Below are 22,417 nucleotides of genomic sequence, written 5' to 3' on the forward strand. Positions count from 1 at the left end.
CCAATGCAACGTCATTTGAGAATCTATTACTATCCATGAGTTCTACTCCAATCTATGGAGCCAGTAAGTTCTTGTAAACATTCTTGTAAGACTCAGCCTTGCCAGATTCCCAGAGAACAGCGAATCTGCTAGCCTGTCGCCTGGGCTACCGTCTCTACCTAATTAGCTTAACTGTTGTCTTCCTAACAAAGACAGTTAGATGAGAGAAATGACTAGAGCTGGAAGGTCAGTGAACACTTGTAGGGTCAGTTAATGACTCCAAGCTAGACCCGTCTTACCTTTCCCTGTGACATCAATTAAGACCACAAGAATATTCAACAAATGGCACCGCTTTGACACCTCGGCCATCGTTAAAAACCAACAGCGGCTCCATCCCCTCTGCAGACTTAAAAGGGCAAGTCTTCCCACCCATGCCCTCACCAACTTCTACAGGGGCACCACTGAAAGCATATTAACCTATGATCTTGCTTCTTGGTGTGGTAACTGCAAAGAGACCAAACGACATCACCTGAACAGGATAGGAAAGGCAGCTACCAAAATCATTGGTGCCTGTCTCCCATTTCTGCTTGTGATTTAATATCAACGCTGCATTAGCAGAGCATCCAGCATCATCAAAGATCGCCACCACCCTTCCCACATTCTGTTTTCCCTCCTGCCATTTGGGAAGAGGTAAAGAGGTACAGGAGCATTTGTGGCAAATCCAGCAGAATGCTAAATAGCTTTTACATGTATGCAGTCAGGATGATCAACACACTGTGCCACCCACACACAAACATGCTCACCCCCAGTGGAAAAAATTGGAACCTCTTCAACTTTGGCCTTTTGGTACTTAGAGAGAAGAACGATCTGGACAAACAACGGTGAGCAACAAAACCTAATATTTTCTATAGATGGGTTTCCCATTTAGTACATACTGATACTGTACACATAATTGAAGACAACTTACATACACATTTTCAGTTTTCAAAAATAAAGCAAGTTGCTTGAAACCAGTAAAATGTTTAGCGGTAAAACTGTCTGTGACACTCATCCTCGCATTACCAAAACTGTTTTTGACACGCACATGACAATGCACGTCAAACTGATCACCGAAGCATTGATCACAGAGCCTGACAAATGTCCCAACAATTAATTAAACAGACGTAAACACGCAGTAACAGTGTGAGCTGTGTTGCGTTACAGCAGGTGTTTCTTCGGGACCTGTGTAAAACTATCCACCACCTTCCAGCAAATTGCACCATTTAAAATCCAGTGTTCTGACCAGATAACTAGATGCTAATAGCTAATTCTGCACTCTGAGCTATAACAGTCTTCCTTCTTAGTATATTGAACATTTCATTGTTTTGCGCAGTTTATGGCATAAAAAGAACTCATTATGATCTCCTCATATGCTCTCAGTCATTCTGATTTGTCACCTACTCCTGGCATGTGTGTACATCTCACTGATGATTATGCTCAGAAATCTATTTAGACTGCTAGAACTGGCTCAATGTGATGTTTCATTGTCTATGATTTTGTTTAGTTATCCACAGAATGCAAAGTCATTACACAAGATGGACCCATTGATGCACAGTAAACAATCACAAAGAATAAGAGTGGATTTTTTGTTTGGGGTTGGTAGTGCACAACAACTCATTAATACAAAAAATCAAAACTCTTGTTTGTTGGCAAGTCTGCTCCTCTGGGTATGGGGAATATCTGACAGCATGACAGTGGCTGACCAAAACATATTTTGACAGAAAGATTATAGAGAGATGTGGACTAACAGGCACTTTTAAAAGAGAAAACACTCTTTGAGCTTAGTCTAGCAAAACAGACTGCAGAACAAGTTTACTAATGCCTTTTCTCCGTGCCCTTTCCTCTCCTCTGTGATGTTTACAGAGGCACTTGACCGTTTCTCTCACTGAGGTCCATTCTCAGAAGCACTGTAGGATAAATTATTTTGAGCATGATTTAATTAATGGGTTGATATCTTGTTTGTGGTCAGAATACACAGTAGAGCCAGAGGATACATATACACATACCTGCAGGTTTGGATCCTCCTCGTGCTGTAGGTGGGCTTCCTCGGCCGCTTCTACCAGTCTCTAGAGGAGAAGAGGGGAGGGGAGGGTAGAGGAGAAATATAATAGTTTTAGTACAAAAGTGAATTAAATAGTGGATCAAAAATATATAAAGGCAGAGAAACACACATGCAGAAAGTAGCTTTACAACTGGCTTTATAAGTACCCCACCAGAGCAACACTACAAACCCCAGGACACACACATTTACACTGCTCCCTTCGGCTGTGTGTGTGTCTCTCTCTCTCTCTCTCTCTCTCTCTCTCTCTCTCTCTCTCTCTGGAACTATCAACTTTTTTTTGTCAAAAGCATGCAACATGTTGCTGTCATCATTCTCAAATTAAAGATAATCGTGGAGAAATGTATGTTGCACAGTCCCTTTTCAATCAAGTCTCCCTGCTTTATGACTTGCATTTTTTTCCACTAACAGAAGAGAGTAATATTACAGCATAGCATGAATCAGAATCCAACATTCACACTCATGTTACACATGTTGCAGTGTACGGATGGGTTGCTTGAGAAGCATTCGAGAACTGGAATATCTACTGTAAAATAGTAATTATTGAATGTAAATTGTAATTGTAGAACAAAATCAGGAGTCTGTGTTGTTAATGTGTGACTTCAAATGGTGATTATTTTTTATTAGCAATTTATCTGTCATGATTTTATTCAAATAGTCAATTAATGGTTTTGTGTGTAAAATCTGCCATTACAGTTAAATTTAAAGATGTTCAGATCACAGTGATATAAAACAGTGAAAAGCAGCAAATCCTCACTATTGAGAAGACAGAGCCAGTGAATGTTTGTCAGGTTTGCTTGATGAATCCCTTTTTTCAAAGCCTGTACATATTCCATACAGAAACATACAGATATACACATATATAACATATACACTTGCTCACATATATTGTTTACATACCATGTCCATATCCCAAACTTATATACACATTAGTTTTTATTTTATTTTAATTGTTTGTGTGGCAGCATTTTAGGTACCTGCTGGAAACAATAAACGACAACAGAGTGACAGACAAGACATGAATAATATGTATCGTCATACCCCTAACACACATATAGTATATGCACTCAGATATGTCTACATCTCTACAGTGTCAACAAGGAAGTGTGTTCAGGGCTGCTACAGCAGAAGGGGCAAAGCTTGTGCCAAAGTGAGCTGTTCTCCATCTTAAAGTCTTGTTTCTAAGACCAGAAAGCAGTACTGTGAAGAGTGGACTAAGGGGGTGATCAGAGTCATTTGCTGTTATGAGTGGAAGGCATGTCATGGCTCTGTGGATCATGTTTGAAAGATTGGGGATAGGGAGGCAGATGATCTTGGAGGAATTGTGTGATGCTGATAAGATTGTTTTTGTTGGACATGGTTAATATGGTAAAGAGGGAGGGGGGCAGCACAGCAGGGTTAAATTATGCTTTTGCAAAGCACAAAAGGAGGTGGGGGCCAACAAAACCGTTTGACATGGAGTCTTTGCTGTCATTTATGGACAGCAGTGATGTGTTGATCAAACAAAATCTGATCAACACACCACTGTTTAAAATCTTTAGTTTTATTTAATAATATTCAGCTTTCAGACGTAGTTTATTGTGCACCATTGTGTCAAGTTGGAAATGGAGGGTTGTCCAGCATGTCAGTGCCAAATCAGTACCGCCTGCCAGATCCTTTCTGCACATGCGCAAAAGTGGTTCTGTCAATCAAAGAAGGTAACTATTCAAAATGATCCAACTAAATCTTTCAAATCAAGATAATGATGTTTTTTAACCACTGGAGATTAAAGTGTTCACTATGATAATGGTATGATACTTAAGATATGAAAAACCTTATTCAACAGTACATTTTTAATTTCTAATGATGGCGACAATCTAACAAAGTAGCAACACAAAGGAGGCTAACCCTAGCTGTTAGCACAGCTGTGAGGTTAGCCAGTCGACATACATACAATCGCTGACTTAGGTTTAGGCACACCCCTGTGATGGTTAGGGTAAGGGTAAGGGCTTTGGAAAGATGTCAACGCCTTTTTTGTAACATAGCTAGCTACCTAGCTAGCTACTAGCGCTTCTGGTCTAGACAGCGCGTCTCATACAGACGCGCCCTGGTATGCTCATATGCTCATACGCTCGCCGAAGGGTGCGTATGAGCGTATGAGTGTATTTGACACCCTGAGATGAGAACAGACAACAACACACAAGTGTAAAGTAATTATAAAAAGGCACATTTGTGGTAACCTTCGTTGACAGACAGGACCACTTTTGCAGATAGTGATCCGGCAGGCAGCACGGATTTGGTACCTACACAGCAGTTCAAGTGTGGCTGTTACATCATAGTATGTGACGTACATACAGTATGTGGTGATGGATGAAGGGCTGATACAATCATTTGTGTAGAGGGTGTAGATGAAGGGACTGAGTACACAGCCTTGAGGGGTTCCATTGTTGGTGATGATAGTTGAAGATGTAACTGTGCCAATCCCTACTGCCTGTGGTCTGTCACTGAGAAAATTGTGGTTTGTGTTCAATGAAGAAAAAGTCTGTAACAATGGCTGGCAAAGAGCATTTCAAACAGGCTATAGATGAAGGACCCAAGTAATAGCTTGACACTCAGGGATCTCTGTCACACACACACACACACACACAAGCACAAGCACTTCTCTCTAATTCTAACTGTAATGCGCATGGTATGTTCTCATAGCAAGTGATTTCTCTCATTCACAGCTGGTCCTGGTGTCTATGAGTTTTGGTAATGCACTTCCATTTCACATTTCCATTCAAATGGCTTTACCCGTAAACCTACTGCAATCAGCCAGCTTATTTCAGCTGAGCCATGTGTGAAGTTGTGTGAAGTTGTGTGTGTGTGTGTGTGTGTGTGTGTGTGTGTGTGTGTGTGTGTGTGTGTGTGTTGAGCTGCTGCTGTGTGTGCAGGCAGGCTGTTTTGGGAAGTGAACACTGTAATCTACAGTCTGGCCAATCATTTTCTTCACCATAGCAACACACCTGGCCATTGCATATCGTTGCATATGATTCTGTGCTATAAATTCATGTGTGCACTTCTGTTCTGTTATTATATGTTCTGCTTCCTTTGTGGTTATGATGGAGAACAGCATAAGACATAGTGGCTGCCTCTGTGTCCTCTCTGGCCTGGACTTCTTCAGATTGCTTTTAGAATAGAAGAAACTAGCATGTGTGCTAGTTTATGTTTCTGTGTGTGTGTACATCCGGGCATTGAGAGGCGCCGCGAAACCTCCGGCAGGTGCATCTGCGGAAAATCCACACCAGAGCATACTCTAGGAACAAACAAAGAGAAGGACGACTGAATAAAGGGAGGATGAGAGAGGTATGAGGAATAACATTCTCTAAAGGTCTGAACGCTTAGCCTCACACTCCCAGCGAAATGTCAGATGCTGCATATGAAGATGGTGTCGATAGAAAGACTCTTTTCAGCGTTTGTGAGTGGGTGACGGTGTGTGTTTGCGTGTGCATGCGGGAGAGTTAATGTTTTTCTAAGCTGACACGTGTTAAAATATTAGGCCTTTGACCCTTTCTGTCATGCAGCCGCTTTTGCAAATGTCAATCACTGAATGTGAGAGTATGCAATTCCGTCATTGTGCGCGTGGTGGAATCCGAGTGTTTGTGTGTCTGTGTGTGTGTGTTTGTAGCTGTGTGTGTGCGTATCTATCAATATGCAGATGTGAGACGGCCTGAAAAAAAGTCATATTGTGAAATGTATAATTTTTCAATCCTATGACTGAAAATTTAGTCTATTACTCTCTCATATGTGTGCACATGAAAAACAACTGGCTGCAAAAATTACACAACATTACATCATCCTTTTACATGGTCAACAACTGCTGAACATTTACACACTTGCAGATAATCTATTCTGGCATATCGTTCATGTAGTATAACTTACCATGCAATAACATGGGAGTTAAAGCTCTGGGGTAAAAAATAACTTGTATAGTAGCAGGGAGTTTTTCATTTGGAAAAACAGATTAGAGATAAGTAGGTACTACTCACTCCTGTGAATTTCAATTCCAGCATATCACCACGGCGAACACTACAGGTGGTGCGTTTGTCTTTGTGTGTGTGTTGTATTGCTGTGTGCCCATGTGATTGTGTGCGCTATCTGTCTGCATGTGTTTGTGTGTGTCTTGCATATATATATTCAAATGAGCCTGCCATGTCTTTTCGTCAATAGGTGGTCCTGTCAAAGTGTATGATGCAGTTTAAAAAAAAAAAGAGAGGAAAACACTTTTTTTCTCTCAAGTCATTCTGTCGAGACTCGGGCTTGGTAAGAGATGACAGCATTAATTAAACTGACACAGTCAGAGAGGCAGGCCCTGTTGTCTCCCTCAAAACACACACACACACACACACACGCTCATACACAACCGTACACATTCACAGGCCTCCACTGTAACTGACAGGGTAAAATCTGAACACACAGAGCTAACAAGGCTTGCTGTGGTAGCTGGATTAGATTTGTTAGCGCTAGAAGAAGACTCAGATCAGATCCCCGGTGTGTTTCTGCTGGTCTCTGTTTTCACTGCAGAGCTTTGATTCTCAGCACAAACCTGATTAGACCCGACCCGACTGGCCTGGTCTGGGTCAGGCTCAATTTTCCCTTAATTCCCCTCAGGCTCATTTTATTTGTTAATTTGTTTTCAGCCCAAATCAAACCACAGGAAACAATGTGTTGTGCCCCCATTGCTTTGTAACACTTCCTATGATACTTTGGAGCTGTCAGGTTGCCTGAAGTGATGCATATTAACACTGAAAAAGATGCATATGAAGAATAAATTAGCATTAAGATAATTTATTTTGTCCTAAAGAAGGAAATGTCTGAGGCATGGAATAAATGTATTGACATGTATCCCAGCCATGACAAGATATCTGTGTGTTTTGCTACATGTTAATTGTTTGAAATTCTGCTAGGCCTAAAAATACAGGTTTCAATCAGATTTGAGTCCCTATTAAGACAATATCATCTTTGGTTCTGACCGGTGTAGACCCAACTTTTTTCAACCTGAAAAAAAACCTAACTATCCGAATGTTCCCCCAGTTCCCCATTGTTAGGTGAAGCAAGGTCTTCCCTCGCAATTAAACACAATTTCCGTTCCTATTTCATAATTTTTCAACCCACCCCCTTCCACCCGCCCACTCCATTTCTCTGACATTTGCACTCATCCGCCCTCTTTCATTATCTGCCATCCTGTGATTGTGATTTGCCCGACAAAGGATTCAGCTTGTTTACACTTTCAAAAGTTCATAAACGATCCCCCCCATTTAGCTGTCAACTTGATTGGCCTTTTGTTCTTGCGCTGTACATGCTGTGTGGTAGATTTCCTGACGGTTGAAGCCACTGACCTTAACAAATGCCTATCCATTATGAATGCAACACTAAAGCCGTGAAAGTTAGCGAAAGCTGTCATATATAGCTGAGCTATGCTAACAGCCACCGCTGTCAAAGGAGCACAGGAGTGGTGGATGGGGGGGGTCACATATATTATTGACTGGTAGCGGACTTTTTTTAAGCAGTACATTAAGCCTTGCCTTGGCACACTTCCTCCACCAAGGGGAGGGAAGGGCAGTGGCCTGAATGTGAATGTTCTCTCGAGGTAGCCTAGAACAAGACCACAGTCAACTACAGCTCTGAATAGACTCACAATAAAAAAAAAACATTCCCAGGGGAGCTGTGTGCTGTTGGTTCAGCATGCATTTGTACTTAGGATAGAACTTACCTTTTCTTTTTTCCATATAATCATTCTTCTGAATTATAATTTGTTGAGGACATCTGAACATTCTGCCTTAAGAGTAGCAGAGTTAAAGCTAGTTAGAGTTAACTATTTAATACACAACTTACCAACACTGGCCCAAATTAATCAAGCTCAGCTGCATTCCTCAGCTCTGTCTGCATGTGTAAATAGTAGTACTGATACTTTTTCCCCACATCTAAATATGTCTGCACTCTTAAAATGTCTCTATGTGCACCCTTATACAATTAAAGTATACATGCAGTAAGCTAATGCACTTGAATAACTTGCTTCTGCTTGGCATATGTATAGCTATTTCTCAGTTTAAAGAAGAAATGCTAAATAAGCATTGGCCTACTGGATCAGGGCAGGTCCTACGGGTCTTTGTGCTGCCAGAGGCCTGATCCGTCGAGGCCTGGGCTGGGCTGAGCAGGATTGGCTCGGGTCAGCCCATCAATAGCACTGGGGACAGCAATTAATATTGTCCAACCAGCCAAGGAAGAGTTGCAGCATCAACAAAATGGAAAAGTGCTCTGTGACACTTTGCTTCCTCTGTTTCGCACATTTAGATTGGGTACAAGCCAAGTAGACAGAGCATGGCGGAGAGACGGATACAAAGGGAAAGTGAAAGAGAGAGGGAACGAGAGAGGGTGTGAAGAGAGAGTAGGGAGTGAACTTTGAAACATCAAGTCCCAATAATCAATACTTGACAAGTTCTCAGCAGTTCTGCTGACTGAAAGGGAATATGAAGGCAATGTGCTTAACCTAGCCCTGCCTTCCCAATCTCTGTCTCATATTTCCTCTTTCTTCACACTTTCTTCACTTTCATTTCATGCTTACACTGAACTTTGACTTATATATTTTCTTGACATTTGCTTTTCTCATCCTTCCTGCCTACATCCCCGTTTTACCATTCTAGAAAACAATTCAATCTCTCCCACTTAGATTTCTTGCTGACAGAAAAACAACCAGAGAGAAGGAGAAGGAAGAGACTGCCACTGTCCAGACATCTACTGGCTGGCTCTGCCTTGTCATTAGTGGCCCTCACTCTTTTAGAAACACTCACACACAGACAGACAGACACAGACACACAGACGTGGCAATGATCTGAGACTGAGGACAGCTAATAAAATGAGGAAAATGAGGGGAGCAGTGTTGTAAGCGCAGTGTGACAGTGTGGTACGTCAGTGAGGAGGGCAGACAGGAGGAAAGGGCAGGACAAGACTGCAGGGTCAGGCCACACCATTATAATCCCTAACAGAACTATCCTGGATAGCAATTTCAGCTTTTACACATGTCTGCAATCAAGGAATAATAATTTGTCTTTCCTTTTTATCTGTTTCTTTAGGGGAGAGAACATGAACAAAATGTTGAAAAAGGAAACTCATGACTAATGACATTTAGTATTTCCAGCCATCAGTTTGTATGTGCACTTTCATTCTAGTTATTAAAAAATAGCCTGTGTGAAAGTGTCAGAAATTTGAGAAAAATAAAAGCAAACAAAACAAACGCTTAGATGAGTTGGAAAACCCTATGATACCCTATGATTTTCTAGAAATTCGGTTGTAATTTGCACTACATTCGGATGGAAACGTGGCTATTGTGTGGCTCGCTGACACTACCCTTACAGGTAAATTGTGGTTTATTACAACTTATATTTGTAGTTTGGGCAATACTTTTTAAAACCACTTTCATTGGAAGTGAAATCAAAGTGAGTGCACCCAAAATGTCAGTAATATTCCCTGATGGCACGAGAAAATTGTGTGTGTGTGTGTGTGTGTGTGTGTCTGAGCACAAAAACGGCAAGTAGGCTGAATTTGAAACTCGAAGTTAGTTTTTTAACTGTGATGAATGTGGAAGAAGCCTTTGTGTTTTTTCATGCATCTTCATTTTCTCCATATTTCTCTTTGTTTGTTCCAAACAAGTTCAACTAACCATGACGTTTGATTGTCTGATTGCTGGTATTTCTTGCTCTGTCAGACTTCTTTTTAGCACTGCAAAACTGCAATGTTATCATTTTCAGAAAATAAAACCCAAGCTGTAATAAACCTCTGTAAATCTTAATTCAAATCATCTCCTGCAGAGGATGAGTTGTGCCATATTGTTGAAATGCTAAATTTGTGTTTAAAATTCTTTGTGCATGTTAGCAAATGAAAATTAAAGTTCATAGGAGGTTTTGCTGGCTGAGACATTTCATTTACAGGCTTTTATTTCTAACATACCCCCATGTAGACTTCCCCTGCTCTACAAAGGTAATCATGTTGAGGACTATAGAGGCGTAGCTGCCACAGGTAAATGATATCAGCAGGTACAGAGCATGCAGAGACCGAATGCCATTACAGGAGAAACAGCCCTGGCAGCAAGGCATCCACTCTCCTTTGAAGTGCATTTGTCACATGAAACACAGCCATGCTCGACTTCAAAGAGGGCATTACAATAGCTCCACGCCTTTCAACTTTGATAACAACATGTTCACTGTTTCTTTAACCGTCTGCTTTTGCCACCATTTTCAGCCAGCAGACAAGCTTTTTACAAAAGAGATAGAGGTAGAGAGACAGAGGAGAGCGGAGGAGAGGAGAGGAGAGGAGAGGAGAGGATATTGCTGTCTGCTAGACAATGATAATACCCCACCAACTCAGGAACTGATGAAGGTAATGGCAATCAAAAACTAACAATGGCGAAGTAAGACAGCTTGCTGAGCCCTGGAATAAACACATAAATACACATGCATGCCTATTTACAGTACACACACAAAAGCTAAAAACAATGACACACACACACACACACACACACACACATGTCCTTTGGAAGCTGTTTACTTTGAAACATTGTTTGATTGGCACTTTTTTTATTATCTTATGTATAACAGTGAAGTTGCAATTAAATTGTCTGAAGCAACTAAAGGGCTCAACTGCTCTTGCCCAAAGTTTTATTTCCTGTGCTTGCCACAATAATGTGGAGATGATAAAGGATCGAGACATGAACACAATCAAACACCAATTCTAAGTGTAATTACACACACATATATATGCAGTCTGTCACTCTCTGTTACACACAATACCACACACAAAGCATGCTTGAAGCTTAAATACTAGGAATTCAGATTATACACGTTTCTCTACCATATCATCTTGCTCTATTCAAATCAAAGCCATTCTCTTAATGCACAAGAGTGAAAGCACAAACCTTCTCTCACCTAAACACACTTAAAAAGAATGACATTAACTGGCATGCACACATATTTACAGGTGCAGCCTTTTACAGCAGCAGAAGCTGCTGTCTCTCAGCAGGTGGTGGCGAGCGATAAAGAGGGGGAATCGACGAGGAGACGGTTAGATAAAACCACATTGACGGACAGGGGAGAGCGTCTGCACGGAAAATGAATCACTGATGCGCCACACATACTTTAGCAAAAAGCAGAGAGATGGGAAGAGGCGGAGTAGAGCGGGGAGAGACTGACAAAAGAGCCAGGGATGCTTAAGGACAGCTGAGGGACTGCACGCTAGGTCAGACAGATGAGAGTTTGGGTAATAAAAGCAGAGAGAAATTGGAGAAAGAAGGGGAAAAAAGAGAAAGAGGAATCTTGGATACTTCCATTGTATGTTCGCGACTAACAATGCATCACAAGGTCAGTGTTAAAAATGAAATGGTTATATTCTCCATGCATGTAAGCATTGGGCCTTTCTTGTCGCTCCTCCACCTTCTTCAAATTTCTTTCCTATAAAATTTATTGTCGTTTACTCCACACACATATTACCACACACTGCCATACAAAACCCCCTGAGATGCACAATTACCAGGCATCCTGCATCTGGGCAGACGGCTTCAGAGAAGCCATTAGCTAACCAAGTCCTCATATCTCCAGGGATTTAACGCACTCTCAAGGAGATGGCACACACAGACAACTGTGTTACTAGATTCAATACATCTAATCTCACAGCTCAATAAAATGTACTCTTGTCAGTAAGTTAGTTTATTAGACACTTGCAACAGACAAGACATGTCTCTCAAATTTAGTTACATAAGTTGAATACAGTTGGTCCGGAAAGCAGCGGTTCCAGCACAATGTTCATTATTATAAGAAATCCCCCATTTTCTATTGAAGGAGTTAATAATATAACCAGAACAATATTCAATTAGAACCTTGCTTTCATGCCAACAAACGTTATGTAAGAGTAGGAGTCATATTTTTCTAAATGCCAGATGACTCATATTAGCATGAAATACTTCATCTTCTCTATGTGCTCAGTGAAGGCTGTTGTGCACGTAGACAGGTGGAAATGCGGATGCTTTCAAAGTTAATGTAACACTGTGAAAAAGGCATGGTCATGCAGTCCGAGTGGGCAAAGGTATCATACATAAGAATAATAACACAGACACAAGCAAAGCTGAGGCATGGAAATGGTTTGTCACTATCTGTGACCCCCCCCACTCGCTTTCCTTTCAGCTTGTATCCTTGGACCAGACTCTCAAAGAGAAATCCAATTTCTGTTAACAGCACCATGTTGTCCTGATAGGATCTATCACCTGGAGCTAGAGCTGCAGCCAGAGAGGCAGTGCACCGTGGACGCATCCTGAACTGCACCTGTTACAGCATTGACAACCCACACACCCACCCACCCATCCACCCACACACACAGACACACACACACACACGCACACACAAATCCACATGCATGCAGACATGCTCACACACAGATATGGACAAGTGTGTTCACCCTGTACATGTACACCTGTACCAACAACACTGGTGAAAGAAGCATTCAGATATTTTATTTAAGAAATAAATAATACAATATATAAAAATACACCAAAATGAGTGAAAGTCCTGTGTTCAAAATTTTAAGTCAAAGTACACAAGTATTAATAATCGGAGGGATAGAGCTCTGGAGGAGGGAGTTGGGGGCAGCGCCGGAGATTTAGGACAAATAAACACCCGCACCCGCACCAGATTATGATCTGATACTGAGCCGTTTACTGGTGGGGGGAACTCAGAGGAAATAGATTTTATTAAATTAACTTTTAATCATAATTTTTGGTATTAAAAGCAGTGAGCTACTGAGTTTCCGACCTCCGCTTTTCACCCACAGCTCTGTGTTACTACTTCATATTTATACAGAAACCGGGCAAAACGGGAGACTGCTTGGAGAAAAGTAAGTGAGGAAGTTGAACTACCTGGTAAGTTCAGAAAATATGTGTCGTTTACTTGACTCCAGCTATTGTTGTTCTTGACTGTGATACAAGTTAGCATGGCATGACCCTGATCGATCCAAACTCGACTCAGGAAACAAGAATTTTAAAAGTTGATGTAGTTATTTCAGCATCATTTTGATCCATTTATTGCAATTAAATCCCAACTAAATGTTTATTTTGGGTCCATAATGCTGGGCTGTGTTTATTCACATTGTTGCATTGTATGTAATGTTGGTAACACGCGTGCGAGTAGTCCTGAGGTCAAATTCATGCAAGACATGCAATTTGAAAATTAAATTTGCGTTGTATGAGATTGCACCATTATACTTAAGCACAGTACTTCTCCACCACAGGATACTAATGCTACAGTCTATTCAGTCCACCTGTGTTTTAAAGACAAAACACACCCCATATATCCAGACATACACACAGAATTGAACAAAACAAGGGATAAGAACATTTAAAACTTGAAATGAAATGATTTTAGTTTAAGTTTACAGCTTTGTCCTAAAGTGGCCTCTCTGATAATGATGTTTGGTCTGAGCAGATCAATAAAGTGACACAGACACAGATGGGTGGATCACAGCTCCTCTCTGTCTGTCGCCTCACCCACAGCACCTGTTCTCTCACATATCTCTCTCACACATGCACATAGCAAACGCAAGATGTGTCTGGTTTCACTGTGGCAATGTGACACTACAACACTCCTTCAGATATCCAACAGGGTGAGCAGCATAGTGGTCAGAAAGAAATACTTTATCAAGTGATTTCGCTGAGCTCAGTCTAACTTTACTTTTTAGCCTTTCTGGCAAAAGATCAACTGAAAATCATTTCTATTTTTTTTTTTTTTTTTTTACATAGTTACTATTATTTGTTATATTCTACAGTACATGTGAAATGTAGATGGTTATAAATAGAACAATACCACATTTAAAAGATATATAGAAACAAGTACCTTCATTGCCTGGGCTTTCTTGTGAAACATCTCCTCCATGTCCTCTGCCAGCCTCTTTACGAGCTGTAGTCCATCAATCTCCTCCACTCGCACTGCCCTCTCAAACTCCTTATATTTCTGAAAGAAAACCCACACATTCATGTTATCAGGTGACAATTACTGCATTTCAATATTTCAATTACTTACTTAAAGTGATGACTGAAAAAAGGCATGTTTACTTTGCTCTACAGTGGATATGATAGTTGAAAGCATGCATGTCCCAGTGTAAGCTCATGCTAACGTTCAGTTTCCTATCTGCAGTAATGGTACCCATTATTTGGCTCACATCTGGCAAATAACCATATTCTCAGTCAAAGCAAAGTGAGGGAGGAAATAAGATACTCTCACATTCAAACTGCTTGCAGTCATGGGTATTAAAAACATACCTTATTATCTGGCAATTTTTGAGGTTGATAAGTTATAAAAAGCAGATTCTACACTACACCAAGTAAAAGCAATTCAAGTGTATTTATATAAACTAAAATCACACGTTGACAGCATATGACACCATCTATCCTAACAGTAGATCTTTGATAAGAACAGCTTCACAAAAAAAGAGTTTAACAGAAAAAAATGGGAGAAACCTGAGTGAAAACTACAGATTTCCTCTTCCAGTATGAACAGACATAGCCACAAAGTAGCCAGTAGTAGCAGTGGTAAAATTACAACATAGAGAAACATAATTACAATTTACAACCAAGGACCAGTAGAAATGCTGCAAAGTACTAAGCATGCATTATCAGCTGTCCAAATGCGCAATATAGCTTAGTAGGCGTTGCTTCCCCAAACTAATCTACATATAAACGAAACCAATCAGCTCAGCCAAGAGAATTATTAACCACCATCAAGTTTTACCAGCCACACATTAAAGTATCAATGACACACCCAGGCCCTCAGTATCCGCACAACACTAAATCACATTACTGTGCTATAAACCAATACTAGGGTGTTTAGCTTAACCAACGCCTTTACCGGGGACAGTGACATTAAGTCTCGCTAATTCCACACCCATACATGCCACACACATATATTCAGAGCTGATCTAAGCAAGGGGGTATACTCGTACAGAGAAAAAAAAGAAGAAGAAAAGAAAACCATTTTTGAGATCTGTGCAAAGCTGCAGGCGGCTGTGTTTCACTCTTGGGGGATTTAACAGAAGATTACCGCCATATCAAATGGCATGCCCTCTCTAATGTTATGCCAACCTGCTTAGACGCATGCTCTTAGCTGCTCCTGTGCGTCAACACACACGAGGAGCAGGGCGAGGGGAGAGAGATCACAGTAGGAGGGGGAACGGGAACAGCAACAGAAACTAAGGCAGCAGCTTTTGGATTTAGGCAATCATTTAAAAAACTGCAGGACACTGCCGAACAGAGAGGAATATTTTTCTGCTTCAAACCAAAACCTTTGATAAGAGTGAATTATTAGTTATAGCTAAAGGTGGCAAAAGTGAAAGCAGAGCGGCTGAGCAAAACATACTGGTCACTTGAGTGAATGATGCCTAAGATAAGTCAGTTCATTGTGCAATGCCACTGCAAAAAAAAAAGCCCTTAATGGAAACAGTCAAGCACAAAAAGGTACACTGAGAGGGGACACTGAATTTGATCATTGATCATTATCTTGTTAGAATAATGGGCACATTGCTTTCTCCACTTGCGTGTGTAAGATGATACAGGCTTCCTCGCATTTCCTCCGTCCCAAGAGAAAGACACAGCCAGACAGACAAACAGATGAGAAAGGGAAAAAGAGAGATAAAGGGAAACAAAAAGAGAGACGAAAGACTGTGACAGGGGGAGCAAATGCTGTGTGGGTCCAAAGAGATTCAAGAGATGCAAAAAGACAGGTAGGATGAGGAAGAAAGGGAAGGCGGAGTGGTACTAAGTGTGAAAAGGTAGAAAGTAGAGGAATAGCATGATGGATGAACAGAAGGAGCATGGAAAGATAATACTGAAGTGAGAGGTCAGAAGGCGGTGTGTAGAGGGAAGCAAATTTACATTCAGTTTAATATTTTACGACATGAGCATTACTTGCACTGGACAAGGTAATAGATAAACTTCAAATCACTTGATTAAAACATTCATCATTACAAGCAAGCAATTATAAGGAGTGCAAGTGCCAGAGCCTGAAGGTACAACATTCCAGTGATACCAGGATGATCATGTAAGAGAGAGGTGCTTGGAAAAGAATTATTAGTGGAAAGAGGGTCTGATACATTAAGGTACTTTTGAGAAGACGATTGTCCAATGTACAATGTAACAGCATCTTGAAAAACTTCTTACACCAGTAAGGAGCCAGGAAAGAGAGATTGAAAGACAACAAGCAGCAGGAACAGCAAAGGGCAACTGACAGCAAGAAGCCAAGGAGGGTTGAATAAAATCAGGTTCACACAGGGACACACTCACTGTTTCATCTTTATCTCCATATCATAGAGTCAACACTCCGCTCATAGCCATAACACTGAACAGTCTGTGCGTCTTTGAAATGCTGCCGAAGTGGTGCCTTCACTGCCAAATTCATTTGCATGTCACGGCAGAACAGTGAAGTATCAACATTCCCTTCAAAAGCCAAGGTGCCGCCATTCAAAATTGTTTCTGTTTCGCATATGGTAAAGATTGGATCAGACACAAGGAACGAAAGAAAGGAACAGTGGGAAGGCACACTTGAACACATCAATGTCCTTTTCGATTCAGAGCTGTGCTGCCTAAATAACTACCACAACCACGACAAGTTTTACATGTTCTCAAACAAACCTTTCCCCCCACCCAACAGCACTGCTAATTAATTGCAGCCTCAAGTAACATCTTCTGTGGCCAATCAAAGTGACTGGCTGATGACTCACAAGCCAAATCACAGCGACCGTAACCGTATGAAAATCAGAGCGATAATCCCACTGGCTGACTGACAAGTGCAATATGTGAGAGAGACTGAAAATCTAGGTTTTAAGCCAATCCTGGTTCCCGGTTGGCGGTGGTGGGCTGTTAAAGCTGACAGGTCAGCGGCAGCTCAAACCTGAACTGGCTTGACTGGTTTCTCTTTATGCTTTCTCCCTTAACTGGCTCCCTATAGCTTCTTCTTCACTCTAGTTTGTGTATCCCCTGCTTTCCCCTTTCATCTCTCTCCTCTACTGCACCCACTTCCTTTGCTAATTATAAAAATGAATGGGCTGACTTCACGGACGCAGTCATAGCTAAGAATTGTTCTCACTCTCTCTCTCGCTCTCTTTCTATTGAAACCAGTATATTTTTGTCTACAGCTACACTAAATCCGTGTCCTGGAACTGGAGCAGAAACTGACAGAAACACACTTCACCAAGGCATAAGGAAAGTGCTAATGTGTTTGTGATCACGTTTGTGTGGTCAGTGAGACGCTAAGAGGGTCCAGCTGACCGCAGGCTGTCTGTTCAGTCTGGCTGACCAGAGCAGGACCAGGCCTAATTAGCCTGAAGCTATCCTCTTCACATCACATCATCATCACAGCAAAGCCAACTGACATGCCCAGGACCACAATTTACCAGTAGAGGGGAGAGGGAAGCGGGCTTCAGTGGCAACTTTAACAGCAGTAAATGAGAAGACAACCAGAGGAATCAGATTCAGGCTCCTGTATTAATAAGTATCTGCCTCTGTTATGTTTGCTGGAGATTGCTCAAGTTTGTGCACCTGGCCTGATTTCACCAAGGAGATTTCTGCTAACCTGTGATATGGGCTACGCTTCAAACTTTTTGCAGCCATCAAAGATGTTGTTCCATTTTCTTCCCAAAATATTGCTCTTGTTCAGTCCATCATTTGAAATCATTTCACTTGCAAAAGTAACTGCTGAGATATCGGGTCATTGGTTGTTCACTTTAAGGGTCGATTCATGCAAATGACAAACATTTTCTTACCTACCACTTGCAGAAAGTGTTGGCTTAAATTTGCCTAGGTTTTAAAATATCCATCTGTGAGATTAGATGCTGCCACCCCAATATAATGAAGGTGAATGGACAGAAAAATGACATTTAAAAAACTCTGTTGAATTTTTTTCCACATGATCTTTTCACACTGTGAGCATGACAAACAAAGTTTAATCCATTTCCATTGTATAAATCTTTTACATACTTTACATTAGAGTCCATGTGGTATCGCAAACATGACTGTTTTTAGCCCAAACGTTAAAAATCACCTTTGTTAAATGTTTTTTTATTATTATTATTTTTCAGTTGGCTAGCAAAAAAATTCTGACGTACCTAGCTATGACAGTATTTCCTATAAACTAATGTTGGGCAATTTCTATCAAATTGGCATCCGACGGGGTGTGGCGCTGGGGGTTGGGTTATGGCAGTGGGGGGTCCTTTAAAAAGCCTACTATTTTATTTAACATCCTGGGGCAGATGGAATGTGGCCATAATGCCACTCAGAACACTGCTTGACCCAAGACACCGAGGGGATCACATGAAGCCACATGGCGGCAGCAGTCCAACAGTCTCGCGCGATTGAGATAAGAGGAACAGGTCTTTCATGATCACCTAATCAGAAAATGTCTGGCCAGATAATTAGCCTCAGCTAGGGCCAATACAAATACAATTGGCAAAATAAAGCCTCACCCTGTGATTTACTGAGGTGGGTGAAAAGCAATGGCGGCAGGGGGTTAAATCACAAAGCCAACAATGTGATGTCTATCAGCCATTGGCGATGGACGATGGACATCATCTTTCGGCCCAACCCTACTATTAACTTTTAGAACATTCTTTCTTGTTTTCTGTCTACTTCTATATCTTCAATTAACTATTTCACTTATTTTAAACAGACAAAAATTAGCTAACCTGCACCCCATCTATTCAATATTCTGCATTTATCTTTAACTCTCACAAATCACAAAACACAGATAGGCCAAGCCAATACGCCTAAAGCCTACTAATGAGAGAGATTGCACTTATTTGCAAATGCTCGTCAAGGAGGCATGGGCATGCGTTTTTATGGCGTTCATGTGAGAGGAGCTTGATTCACAGGCGACAAAAGCAGCGTGCAAAGGTGGGCTTTCGGTCTTTTTACAACTCCCCTAGCAAGATATTATGCTGATATATAGGCTGATAAGGCTATCTCATGTGTTTGCTGAAAAAAAGTACTTTAAACTGTGCTGAAGCCAGAGACAGGCAGTGGTGAGACATATTGTATGGTCTGTGGTAACTCAATATCCACCCCACCACCCCCACCCTTCTGCTGTGCCGCATCACATGAATGAGCTGATGCTGCTAATCTCTCTCCTACACATTGTGACTGTGGGACAACAATCAGAGGCTAGAATCCCAATATCCAGGCTGCACTTTAGTATACAGAAACAGAGACATGTGCAAGCCTGCATGTACACACGCACCCACATGTAGACAAAACTCAATAAATTATACAATAAGCATACAGTAGATCAAAAAAAAGAAATGTAGAAGAGCGCAAATCTCTTACTAATCATTTTTCTGTAATTGGCAGGGAAGGTACATGCATACAAGCACATTTGTTGTTCTTTCCTCAAAATGTAGTGCTGGAGGGTATAGTTGTTAAAGACATTATGCTGTATGTGTTTATATCAATGTATGTCGTTTCCTTGGGGTTTGATAATAAAGTGATTAATGAAGGGGAAAAAATCCATTTCACACTAAGACTGAACCCCAATCCCCCAAATCCCAGCTCATTTTACGCGTCGCCAGAGCCCACTTTACCTTGGCCCACTCTCACAGCTGTTTGAATCTCTCTCTCTCACACACACACACACACACACGCTCACAAACACACATCAACTGTCACAAAAAATGTATGCACAGACACACATACAAATTTTACTCTTCACATTCTTCACTTATTAATTGCTGATTTTCTTTCAGCACATACACATGTGAATTACATTGTTAAAATGTCAAAAGGGGCAAATCACGATTCATAATTAACTATTTAAAGTTGTGAATCAGGTGACCTACATGTTAATGACTAAAAGCCCAACTTTAAACAGTGTTATTGATTTTGTTAGTTGGTTGCTCAGATGGCACCTGTCTCTCTAGCATACTCAACGAAACTGAACATGCCCAGTAGAAAAGGAGAGGAAGAAGCATGTGCCAAGGAGCCGAGCATACTACCCTGAACTGCAATTCTGTGTGCTATAGTCTCATTCAAGCTGTGTTGTTTGGTTTTCATTCACAAAAAGCAGCCCTGTTTGCATCCGCCTGCTTGTCTGACTACAAGTAGATGCGTCGGGCTTGATGAACAAAAGAGACAAGGCTCAGAAAAGCCGCTGAAATTGTGTGTGTGCTGGAGTAGTAGAGGGGAGACAACACAGGGAAACAGAGACCAATAAGTCCACTTGACAGACTCTCTGATGTAATGAGCCACTGAAATGAGCAAGCATGTGGTACAGACATGGAAGTTTCTAGTGTGCATGACAAACTTTCTAGTGATACAATTTGCATGTTATTTCACTATACTGATGATCAACAACAACAACACAAAAAATTATGAAAAAAGGGAGAAAAGGGGAAGAAAGGAACTGAAATATATATTTTTTTCTTTCATTCATCCATAAGAGACTACTCAATTCAACATCAACTGATAAATATCAATATCAAGGATTAGCATCTGTTATTCATATTTTGTGGTGGTACATATTGTTAAGTACATTAAGTACAATTTACTTTACTTGAGTATTTTCTTTTTATATTATGCCATGCTTATAACACTACATTTCAGAGAGAAATATACTTACTACACCACTACATTTATCTGACTGCTGTAGTTAATTTGAATTTACATGCAAAACATAAGAAAAATGAGTGGGTTATAATTAGCCACACAGACAAGATAGAAATTTTAAATACTGTTTACTCATTCATGCATTAGTATTAATTAGTATCCAATCATATTATAATCCATAATAATATATTCAGTCTACATAATGAATTCTCTATGTACAGTAGGGTTATTTAAGAATTTTACTTGTCATGGAGTATTTGTGGATTGTTGTATTGCTTCACTTACTTAAGAAAGGGTCTGAATACATCTACAACCACTGCTTGTATGTGTTCATTCATCCAAGTTACAGCTTTGTGCCTGCAGAGCAAGAACATGTATTCCTCTAGAACATGTTCAGGAGAACAAACGTCTTGCATTGTCATCATTTCATATAAAGGCCCACTGACTCCCCCAAAACCATGTTTGTAATTACAGCCAACATTGCTCGGGGAGGAGGAGGGGAGCGGGTACAAGGAGAAAGGAGGTAAAGAGAGAAAAAGAGAATAGCTAGGTCCAAGAGGCATCATGTAGGTTAAAGTTAAATTCTGCTTTCTGCCACAGCATCACTGAGCCACTACTGCATATGTCTCTGAGTGTGCGACTGCGGGCAGAAATGAGGGAAAAACTAAGCGAAGGGAGACAGACTGTCTGAAACAATTGCAACTTGACTGATGTTGAATTTGTCTCTCCCGTGAAACACTCCAGGTCTGTTACTCTGGCATGGGGCAGGAGCATTAGCCCAAACCCACAGCAGGAAATCACTGCTGGATCACAGGATCTCCCAGGAACGCCAAATCGTTGCTATGCCCTCCTCTTTTCATACCCTCCCTTGTATGCCAGCCAACAAATTGTTCCCTCAAAAGAAGAGTGCCGGCCGGAGATGAAGTGGAACAATTAATTTCACGCTTGTCCTCCCTGCCTCAAAAGCATGTTGGTCTGAGTCCCGTATCTGGTGGCACAGAGACACTCCCCGCGGATTGTAAAACACACACACATACACACAGACAAAATGTAAATTAAACACTCAGTGTAAATGCTAATCACACAGACATAAAAACAAGACATCTTTAAACACAAATAAAACTTGGGGATCATAAACTCCTCTTGCCTGACTGCCCACACCTTCGTCGCTGCTCCATTCAACATAATGCAATCTATCAGTGTGGGAGAATATAGTATTGATCATAACGCGGAGATGTCTCAAAGTCAGATCAATGCGCTGTGAATGAACGGGGTGGATCGTGAGAGCACATGCACGCACGCACAGCTTTGACAGACCACTCAATCATGTGGTGAGAGAAGAGGGCAACTCCTGAAAGGAAATAAGACTGTGCCGTAAAAAGTGAGCAGTGAAAGGTTTCATTGTGGTCTGTCGCTGGGCAAATATAAAGGAACTAGTTCTGGTCTCTGCTGAGTCACATTCGAAGGCATTAAAAAGCACCTGTTGAACATATACAGCAGATACAGTAAAAATCCCAAACTACTCCACAGAGCATTTTGTTTGCCAGATGAATACACTGAATGTTTTTAAAACATCATAGTTAAATTGACAATTGATTACAATGAAAGATAACGAAATTCTGCCTTGTGTTGGGCTTAATAACAATGTTCCAAATCTGGCATCTCTTCGCTTTTGATTGATTAACGCTCGATTAAGTCGA

General features: G+C 41.0%; 1 protein-coding gene across 1 annotated transcript in view; it reads right to left on the reverse strand.

The window, feature by feature from the left end:
- Positions 1-22,417, reverse strand: part of cacna2d3a (calcium channel, voltage-dependent, alpha 2/delta subunit 3a) — a 125,553-nt gene that overhangs the window by 89,187 nt on the left and 13,949 nt on the right. The window contains exons 3-4 of the mRNA XM_046055582.1: positions 13,969-14,085; positions 2,025-2,084 (exon numbers count right to left, since the gene is read on the reverse strand). Of these exons, the coding sequence (XP_045911538.1) occupies positions 2,025-2,084; positions 13,969-14,085 (177 nt within the window). The remainder of the gene's footprint in view (positions 1-2,024; positions 2,085-13,968; positions 14,086-22,417) is intronic.

This window comes from Micropterus dolomieu, linkage group LG08 (genome assembly GCF_021292245.1).
Source record: "Micropterus dolomieu isolate WLL.071019.BEF.003 ecotype Adirondacks linkage group LG08, ASM2129224v1, whole genome shotgun sequence".
Classification (NCBI taxonomy): domain Eukaryota; kingdom Metazoa; phylum Chordata; class Actinopteri; order Centrarchiformes; family Centrarchidae; genus Micropterus; species Micropterus dolomieu.